Consider the following 10396-nt stretch of genomic DNA (forward strand, 5'->3'; position numbering starts at 1 on the left):
CAGCGGGCATCAGGTCAGGGCACAGCCTGGTGCGATGCCACGAGCAGGAGCTGGGTGATGCTGGTGCTGTGATTTGGGTTTGAGGTAGGTGTCGTGAGTCACTTGGATGACTTGTAACGGTGCCTTGGGTCTCTCAGCTCTGCAGGCTGCCCTTTGCGGTTTTTTTCCCTTTTTTTTTTGCCTTTTTTTAGGCAGTACGTCCTGGCAGGAAGGGACTGTTGTGGAGGGGGCTGACCTGGCAATGGGAAAAAGATTACTTGAGGACATGGCCAGAAATGAGTCATGGTGGTTGCTCCTCCACTGGAAATGTCATTTCTCCATGGTAGATGCTGCCTTTGGTTGTCCGCATGGCTTCTGCTGGGACTTCCCTTCCTATAACTTCTTGGAGATGATGCATGTGTTTAGTCAGAGGTATGTTTGTGTGCATTTGCCCACCAGAACTGTGTCATGATGCAAACGTCCCCGTGTTTTGGTGACAAATGGCACAGACTTCTTTGCATGTAGCTTGCGTGGTGATCCAGCACTTAATGCCCCCTGATTCTTGTTTCTCTCTCCCTGAAGTCAACCCGTGCCCCTGCCAGGGAGTCCTCCAGCACCTTTCCCCAGTCCTTCCAGCATCTTTTCCCAGTCCCTCCAGTTTCCCAACCCAGTTTGGGAGGAGCGGACCTGCATCTCCCGCCTGTGCCAGCTCCTCCCACACTGATGAGCCGGCAGCCGTCCCATCCAGATCGCTGACTTGCTCTGCCTATATTTTCTTCGGAATCAGACCACTCCTGTAGCATCAGGTAACTGGAAACCTTCATTCTCCGTACAGCAAGAGGCATCCCATCTGCTTCCTTCCTGTGGTTACTTTAACCAGAGTGACTGAGCTTTACTGAAAAACTCACCACAGCTGAGCTGACGCTGCCCTTTTCTCCATGCAGGGCAGAGCCCAGGCACGGGTTTCGCTCATGAGGGTCCTCGGGCTCCTGCCCCGAGCTGTTTCCTACCTCCCCACGGGAGAAAAGTTATATAAAAGGGATGAAAATACATGCCGAGGGGTTGGGGAGCACGCAGATCTGCCTGGGGTGAAGCTTCACGCAGTGCTTAGTGCAGGTTTAACTGAGAATAATCTCATGGGCTAATTCATCAATTCCACCAACCAACACCAGGCTGAAGCCTGGGCAGAAACAGAAATTGTTGCGTTAACTGAAAATGTTTTTGTTTCTAATGCAGTGAGGAAAGAAACCCCAGGTGCCAACAAACACCTGGAGTCTGCTGGACTTGCAGGTACGGGGCTCAGAGCGGCGAAAATGAAAGAGGCTCGAAAGCGAAAGAGAAAGGTGGCCAGGCGAGTACCTGCCGGTGGCCGCCCCGGGCGGGCGGCGTGAGCTGGAGTTTGGAAATGGTTATACTGGTGGAATTCTGGGTTTATTGGTAACAGAGCCGTAAATTCCCGCGTGCATCCCCGCTCAGTTTTGTGCGGGATCCAGCTGCCGTGCGTATGGATCCATGTGCATAGGTGCATAATCCACAGCCTGAGAAAAAGCGAGCGGTTCTGCTGTTAATTCGTATTAGTCTAGTTTTTAACTAGTATCTGCTGTCTGATCTAGGATCAAGGGCTCATCCTGGCTGAGAGCAAGCGTGAAGTTAAAAACATCTCGGTAGATGGAGGCAGCAGTGCTGTCTCCTGTGAATCAGGGGAGGGCGGGGATGCTAAACCCCGGCTGATTGTCAATGCCATTTGGGCACGTAACCAGTTATTTAACTGTAAATGTTGCTCTGAAAAGGGCAATGGCTGAAACACTTGCTGGAGTTAGAGGCTGGAGTTGACCCACGGAGCACGTCGGGGCCAGTAAGAAATCACTGGCAGGTATTTTGTTCCAGCCAATTTTGTCAGAAATCTGCATCTAAATGTGAGGGCCTCGGGTCTTCTCCCTTCCCTGGTCATTAATGCACGCAGGGCGTCCTCGGCGCATCCTCGCCTGGCTCCCTGCCCGCTGGGCTCTTCCCCAGCAGGGTGACTCTGGGCACAGCGTCTGTGTGCTGCTGATTTACGGCCCCGTTAACAGCTTGCAAGAACAGAACAGAGGCTTTACTCAGTAAGAGGTCTTTATTAGCAAAAATAAAGGATTTCTTTTCATACAGACAAACATGCCAAAGTTCACACGGTGCCAGAAGCCGTGGCCAAGGTGCTCCCCGCCAAAGCGAACCACCCCGGAATGGAGCCGCGGATGCTCTTGGCTCTTGCCCGAAGGTCTGGGGCCGTCCTTGTTTCTCCTACAGCGCCGAAGTCAAGGCGTTTGGTGGAAAAACAAGTACAGAGTTGGCTCAATGGGAGCTTAATGTGTCCTGGTAAGAAGCTTAAATTAAGTTTTACGGCTTTTGGCTCCCATGCTGCCCTTGAGCCGATGCCACCCGCTTGCTTCCCGCAGAAGGAGCGACCCACGGCGCGGCGTTCCTGCTCGGGGCGGCCCATGCTCTGGGATAACCCCTTCCCGTGCGGGCAGGCCGCCAGCAGGAATGCCCTTCCGTCACCGTAAATGTCCAAATAGAATTAATCAAGTATAAATAGCCTCTCTTCAATGGTAACTTAGAAAGCAAACAACAGACTGACAGTGTTTCGTCATGTCGGTGCCCTGGTACTTCTAAATATTAGAAGTAAATGCCTGTGGGTCATGGTGTTTTTCTCTGGCTCAGCGTCCCGTGGTGCTCATGGGGGCACGGAGGAGGCCGGGCAGGGAGAAGGGGAGCCCGAAAATCAGCCGCTCTCGGCGGCACCGACGCCGCTCTCGTGACAGCCCCCGCCTCGTGCGCAGGATTAGAAATGACACAAACCCGAATATTGTCAGTGTTGCGTGCAGCTTTATGAATTTGAATGCAAATTACCCAAGCCACCCTAAAATGGTGGTTAATTAAATATCCTCTAACTTCTAAAAGGAAAAAAAACACGGCAAAACAGCGAGTAAAACCCAATCAAAGACTGGAAAATATTAAGATTAACTTTTGAAAGTGCAGAATGACCGACCCAGCAGCTCTGGAAGTCAGCCGTTAGCAACATTTAAGTCAAGTTCTATTAGAACCAAACATTTCATTCCTACCTACTGCTATTTTTTTTGTCTTTCATCTGGACTAATATAAAGGCTGAAGTCTAGAGGTATCTGGGGTTAACTGATCTACTGCTGTGGCATGGTCGCGTGTTCACCGGAGTGCAGCGCCTCCTCCTCCACGTTGCTGTCCATGCACAGGACAGAAAATTGCCCTTGGTTATGTTTATGGTTATTTTGCTCAGTGAGAGGCCATGGAATAATTTTGAATATTTCGGTGCCTAATTCCAGCAGCAGAATCAGAGAGAGTGACACGGTTATGCATAAAAAACATTGGATGGCGTAAATAGATAGAGGGACAGAACAGGAGGAGAGTGCTCATTTGCTTAAAATTAAACTTTCCTGAACTCGGAGCAATCTGATCTAGTTGAAGATGTCCCCGCTCCCTGCGGGGGGGGTTGGACTAGGTGACCTTTAAAGGTGCCTTCCACCCCAACACGTTCTGTGATTCTAATTGCTCCTGATCAGGCGCCCGTGCTCAGTGAACTTGCTCTCGGGATAAGCCCTGCGCCTCGTCTGCTCCCCAGAAGAACGCTGTGTTTTGAAGCTATGAATAAAATAGCACTATCATAAACAGTATTAAAATATCAAACAATAAATAGTATTTTACAAGCTCCTCACCATTTCCTTTGAAACGTACTGTAAACATAAACACTGAGGTATTAAAAGTAATAAATATTAAATTCAGTTGTTAAAAAAATAACTTCTAAATACAATACTAAACTCAGAGTTATTGACTTGTAATTCTTGACTTGAACCCTGAGATAACTTAATCTCTCCTGTGCTCTTGCAGCCTAAAGTGATTTCTGAAAAAAATAGCAGGATTTTGTGTGAAAGGTGTTGCCCGGGGGGCGTCTTCACTTCTGTCTCTTCATCATCAAGTACTCTTCAATGTAGTTGATGAAAATGTCAAATTCTCCCATGGCCTTGTAGATTCCATTCTCGTCCATCTGCAGGTGAAAGCCAAGTCCGTTTAAGCCCGAATGTGGCGATTTTAAGCGATGTACAATCCCTACGCACATCCTCCTTCCACCGACATCTCCAGCTTCTCTGCCTGACCCCTCTGGAGCACCCACCGGCTGCTCCTCTGAGCATCGCCCTCTGGATTTCTCTGCTTTAGGCATTTATATAATTAAAGACTCTTTTTGGATTCTGTTCCCTGTCCTAAGTTGAAGCCAGCAGTAAAATCCACTGCCCGGGACGGCAGCTTCCTCCCAACCTCAGCGCAGCCGCGCCGGCGGGGACCTTACCTTATCGAACATCTCCTTGATGTGCTTTATGGCTTTGCTCCTCTTCTCGCACGTGAAGAATCGGTGCTGCAAGGGGACAAGAGCAACGGCTTCAACCACACGGGTTTCCTTCCCCGGGCTGCGCCGCAGCGGCTCCCCCCTCCTCGCCACCGCGCTCCACCTTCCCCTCCCCGCTGCGACTGTGGCTGCTTTGCACCCTACGCCCGTGAAAGGAGCACGGCAGGACCCGGGCACGGTCCCCGAGCCCTTTCCCAGCCCGGTGCCCCTCGCTGCTGGCCCCGGCTGGGTGATGGCAGCCCCGCGGTGCTGGGCTGCTCCTGGCTGACTCAGCCTGCGGCAGGCGATGGGGTCACGGCTGCACCAGGCGCCGTTTCGGGAGGTGTCGTCGCAGAGCCACGCTGCTCCTGCACCCAGGTAAGGGACGGACACCCCCCCGCCCTCCCTCCCCTTATCTCTTCAGCCAGACCCTGTTGGGAGGGGCTGGCTGTAAATAAGCGGAACAGGGTCTCCGGATCGTTGGTTTGCAGCTGCTGAAAGCCTGGAGAACCAGGGGTAGGAGAAACCCCATCCTTACGAGGGTCTGCCTGCCCAGAGCCCTGCTCCTCTGCACCATCCCGACACCCATCCTGCTCCTGGGGAGACCCAGCACCCGCTCCCCACCTTGCTGCTGCTCTGCGACTGGCTCTGCCTCCCCGCAGCATCCCCCTACCCCCCCGTGATGCTGAGCCCCACTCACACAGCGCCTCATCGTTGCCTTCAGGCTCAGCAGCAGGTTGCCCAGGTCGTCCATGCTCTGCTGGTGGTGCGCGCTCGTCCTCCTGGCGCTGGGCAGCACCTCCTCCGTGTAGAACCGCATCATCTCCGACACCGACTGGCAGCCGAAGCTCCCCTGGGGCGAGAGGAGGTAACCGCGTTGGGGCCGGCCACCGGCACCGCGTGCGTGGGTGGTTTTAGAAATCAAAATCGCGGCGGTGGTCAGAGCGCCCACAGCACGTTAGCACCGCTCGCTGCGGCTGCGAGGGAGGGGACCAGGTGTCAGCCCTGCCGCAGACACGCGTGCTGCTGCTCGGCTGGAGAACCGTCCTTGGGTGACGTGAGGAAATGCCCCGATTTACAAACTGCTTCCTCTCTTATAAAATGCTGACCAAAGGACAAAGAAGGATAAGGGACTTCTTAGATAAAAATTGTAATTCTTACCTTGAATTCATCCAGCAGTTCAGAGCTGAGCAACTGGATGCTAAGTTCATCATCTTTGGATTGCTGTAGAAGGGTACAAGGGAAACGTGAGCTTTACTTAGGCAGGCAGTCAACGCTTTTTTCCCCTTTGCCCCACCAAAGGATCATTTTCATTCTTTGCATTTATGGTCCCTCCGGAGCAAAGGCAAAGAGCACCCGGCACCCCTGTGTGCGTAGCACAGTAACGCCGGAGGCAGGCGGCACCCAGCCTTTGCAGCGCAGGTGAGGACAGCAAGATAAAGAAATCACAAACTTCAGTACCATCGACGTCCCTAATGTGAAACTCCTCCCGCTGGCGCGGCACGCTCGCTGGGGCTGCGGCTGCTGCCAACCGCTCTGCTCCCCAAAGAGGTGTCGAAGCCACTGCAGCCCCAGGGAGCGCGGTGCCCCCCGGCCGGGCTGCCCAGGAGGGGCTAATCCCCTCGGGTTTGTTATCTCTGTAAGTCTCCCATCTGCAGAGGGTGTTTGTTCTTGTGGTGCCCCAGTTGCGCCGTCAGCTCTGGAAGACCCCGGAGCTGCAGCGGTGGGCGTCTGGCACCACCCAAAGCATCACCCTGTGGCACCAAGGTGCTGCAGAGCTTTCCCAAGAGGTTAAAAATATTCCTTCCCAACATTAACTGGGAGATGTACAGCAAGCTTTAAATCTAAAGTCTTGGCTGTGTTCATTTGATAACAAATGCAAACCATGACATTAGCTTGAGATTTAATCTGGGGAACTATCTTGTCTTATTGCTAGAACATAGTGAGATTAATTAAAATAATAACGCAGATGCGATCAGCCATCTCTATCGGTTCTGATGCAATGACAAGTGCTCTGAGTGTATCTCGCGCTGCTCCCTCAGCAGCCCCGATGCTCCCCTTCGCCGCGATGCAGAGCAGTGACCTCTAACAGGCACCGCAGCGAGCGCTGGTGACTGTAGCATTTCTCCAGTCATAAAATACCCTGTTCAGGCTTTTGTGGTTCTTTCAAAGAAAAAGTCTGTAGCAAAAGATTTCCCTTTCCATCTAGTGTCGACTTCAGCGAGGCTGGACCTCCTTGCCCTGAAGAAGGGACTATTTCTTTGCTGTTAATTCAGCGCAGAATTCGCACCGCAGCACTGAGGGGGAGGTCTGTCTGGGAAGGTTCACAGAGATTCATTATGAAATCTCTTGGGCTCGTTGTAACTAAAACTAGGAAGAACCCCCTCGCGTGTTGGCTCTTGGCGAGCAGTGAAACTGAACTTCTCTTGCTCACCCCCGTCAGCCCATAGCACAACAGGCGGCCAAATCATTTCTGCCGGGAGGAAGCTGTTTTCTCCCTCGTCCAAATCACCGAACTTTGCAAAGGCAGCGAAAGGAGAAGGAGGAGAGGCTATAGTGGGGGGGGGGGGTTATACTTACAAAATAATCCTTGATTTCCTCAAACTTGCTCCTCAGCTCCCTGAGCTTGGCGGGCAGGAGCTGGGGGAAGTGGAGGCAGGAGGGCTGAGCAGCGGAGGGCGAGCAGCGGGCGGGCAGGGTGCCGGCGGCCAGCAGCAGGAGCAGCAGGGCTGGGCAGGTTTGCATGCTGCGGGCAAGGAGACGCTCTGCCCTCGGTCCAGGCTCAATATCACAGGAGGGTTAAAAAAGCCAATCTGCAGCCTTCACCTTGATGGAGCCCCTAATTTATACTCTCAAAACATCGCTCAATTTCCTCTCCCCATTTCCTGGCGAGCAATATTGGGGTTTTAAGTCATTCATTAAAACCAAATGTCACTTGGGTTTCCCGTCAACTTGGGTTTCCTGTTCTCTTGACCCCCCTCCTCTCCTCACACCCCATCAAATCTTTTGTGCTTAGACTCTGCAATTTTTTTTTTCGTTGCTTGCTTCTTGTAAATTTAAATGTGGCTGAGGAGGAAAGCTTCAGATATAATGCGAAGAAGAAAAGGTGCTGTGTTAGGTTACTTCTGCATTCTCACAGTTACTTTTTATTTTTAGCTGAATGCCCTATTGTTAGGGGGGGGAAAAGTGTTTCTATTTTTAAGTCTCCGTATCAAACCTGCTCTTAGGAGCCCCAGCACCATGCGCAACTCAGCAGCATTGCTTTTAATGAACCTGCACAAATACACTGTCACCTCCTTTGGCGTTCTAATGCTATACTGCAAATACACAGAAAAATCTTAATTTTTAATTTTTAAATATATTTTTTTTTCCAGTTAATGCATATGTCTGCCAAAATCGATGTCAGTTTTACCTGCCTTCAGCAAGCTCAAAGGCTGTGATCCCAAATCTTTGCTGGTGTTGTGCCAGGCTGGAAACAGGCCATGCCGGGATGCGGTGGAGGAGCTCATCCCGGCCGGGATGCGGTGGAGGAGCTCATCCCGGCCGGGATGCGGTGGAGGAGCTCATCCCGGCCGGGATGCGGTGGAGGAGCTCATCCCGGCCGGGATGCGGTGGAGGAGCTCATCCCGGCTGGGATGCGGTGGAGGAGCCCGGGCTATGCTGGGATGCGGTGGAGGAGCTCATCCTGGCTGGGATGCGGTGGAGGAGCCCTGCCCGGCCGGGATGCAGCGATGCTCTGGTCCCCGTGGGCAGCGGCACGGCTGCCCAGCTGCTCGCCCACCACAGAGTGGTTGTGCCACGGGAGCCGCTGTTCTAACATGGGTGTGTGGTGTCAAAGTGCATAAGCAGGTCATGACTATTTGTGTTCTGGCTCTTTAATCCAGTTTCTTTTCCTAGAAATGAACACGAGCCTCATCCGAGCAACCCAGTGCTGTCTCTATGAACGGGGTGTACTGTGTTCACTGAGACTTAATGTCCCAGCTCTGATAAAATTATCGTTTCAGAGCTGAAGATAATTCCTCTGACGTCTCTCCTGTTTTCCGCTTTCCTCTCTTTCATTTTCTCATTCTATATATATTAGCACACACCCCCCTGCTTCCTTGTGATAAAGATTTCACTGGCAAATTTGGAATCTGTTGTCCAAGAAAGAGAAAGTGGAGGTGAATTTGGCTTTCCTAAAGTCACAGGGTTTTCTTTGAAAGCTCCCATTTTATATTTAAATAGTCCGTTCTTCCCAGCCTGCCTCCAACACATTGCTTTGGACAAATCACTTCCATTCTTATTTCCTTCACTGCACTGAACTTCTTTTAAGTTGGATTTGTAAACCTCTGTGAAGGAACTTGATGCAAAAAAACAAAAAAAAATGCTGGAAGAATGCGAAGTATCGCTTGATACCGAATGTTTAGATTTATTTTTTTTTTTAATTTTAGGAGCCAAAGAGCGGAATGTTTGGTGTACGTATGTATGAGTAAGAGTAAAGGGGATGAAACGTTAGTGGCTGAAGAGTGTGAGACGGAGACAATGTGGGATTTTGTGTTCCGATTTGTTTTCCTTTTGCTGTTGACGTTGCCTCTTCCAGCGGAGCTGAGGAAGCCCGCTCCCGGTGAATCACCGCAGGCACGCTACTTCAGCTGCATCAGAGCAAGTGTCACGTATTTGGTGGCCCATTTGTCTTCCCCTGCTCGAACGCAGCCGTGCGGTTTCTCCCCTTGGCCGCCGGCAGAAGCTACGAGAAAGGAGACGAGCGAGCAGCAGCCGATGGCTCGGACCAAATTGAGTAGTTTTAAACTCGACCTTTTTCCACCTTTCTCCGCTTTCCCCCTTAGGCGCCCCCCCTGGGAGATTTCGGTGCTTATTTTGGATTAACTTGAATCTGCCATGATAAAGCTTTGGTGGCAAGACCTGGGCGGCTGCTTGAGTTTCATCAGGGCATGGAAATCGACGTGGTAAGGCCAGTGGGTGCGATGCTGGGCCCCGGAGCGGGTCCATGGGCAGCCTGACCCTGGAGCGAAGCCCGGAGCACATCCCGCTCCCTCGGGTGAAGGATGCAGCCCCAGGCGGTTCCCTGCAGCCGGGGGGCCCTCTCAGCCTCGGCTGGTATTTTTGTGGGATGCAAAGCAAAAAAGGGGCTCTGGGAATTTCCCCCGCCATTGGCGGGACCAGCGCAGCAGCAGCACAGTGCCGGGAGCCCTCCCTCCTCCCCGCCGCGGAGCTGAGCCTTCCTTTCCAAACTTCTCTTATTTTGAGCAATCTGTGGGTCTCCATGAAGTCATCGCCGTTTGACACCCGGCGCGTGCTCTTGTGCAATTCCCTCCTCCCTGTTTTGGAACCCGGTTTGTATTTTTATTTGGTGTGAGCGTAAGCCAGATGCGTCCATTCCACAAAGGAAACTGTGGCCTGCGCACGGATGCTACTCGGCTGTGTTTACCTGTATTTCCTTTGCCGTGTCAGAGATCTTGACGGTGCAGTTTCGCTCTGACTCACTCTTGCTTACTGCCGTGGAAACGCATTGACTCTGCAGTACTACGGGGCGGTTGCATGAATGAATAAAGCACCTTTTCCTAAAGAGTGTCCGGGGGATGTGGGTGTATTTCTAAACCTTTAGGAAACAGCTTTCATGTTTGCCAAGAAGATCATTTCAGGAAGGGAAGTGTGTTACTCAAAAGCCATCCGTGCACTTTTACCCCACCTCCCACAAACTTCTAAGATCTGCACGTTCGCAAGAAATACTCAGCAGGACAGCAGAATTGCGTTTCTGCAGTAAAACAGAGGCATTTAGGCAAACGCTGTTCCCCCGCAGCGTGGGGTGCGGGAAAGTCTGTCCTGGCCTTGGACCTGGGCCACCTGCGCTGGGTGACCCTGCAGAGGCTGGGCTTGGGCTCGGTGCTCTCCAGAGGTCCCGTCCTCCGCAGCAGGGTGGCATTCACGCTTGCTAAAGGGGCCACCTGTGTGCAAGGCTTTTCTCTTGTTAGCACACTTTTCTGTGGGCAAATTTTTACATTTGTTTTGCCTTCTTTGTCTCTG

At 52.1% G+C, this 10396-nt stretch overlaps 1 protein-coding gene across 1 annotated transcript; it reads right to left on the reverse strand.

Annotated features, from left to right (window-relative positions):
- Window positions 1-2724: 2724 nt before the first annotated feature.
- IL10 (interleukin 10) lies at window positions 2725-7117 on the reverse strand. Its single transcript, XM_074564277.1, has 5 exons — window positions 6953-7117; window positions 5534-5596; window positions 5073-5225; window positions 4337-4402; window positions 2725-4036 (listed from the first exon to the last, which is right to left on the reverse strand). The coding sequence occupies exons 1-5, from the start codon at window positions 7115-7117 to the stop codon at window positions 3944-3946; spliced, it is 540 nt and encodes a 179-aa protein (XP_074420378.1). The 3' UTR covers window positions 2725-3943.
- Between the last annotated feature and the right edge of the window lie 3279 nt (window positions 7118-10396).

The sequence above is a fragment of the Larus michahellis genome, chromosome 21 (assembly GCF_964199755.1).
Source record: "Larus michahellis chromosome 21, bLarMic1.1, whole genome shotgun sequence".
NCBI lineage: Eukaryota > Metazoa > Chordata > Aves > Charadriiformes > Laridae > Larus > Larus michahellis.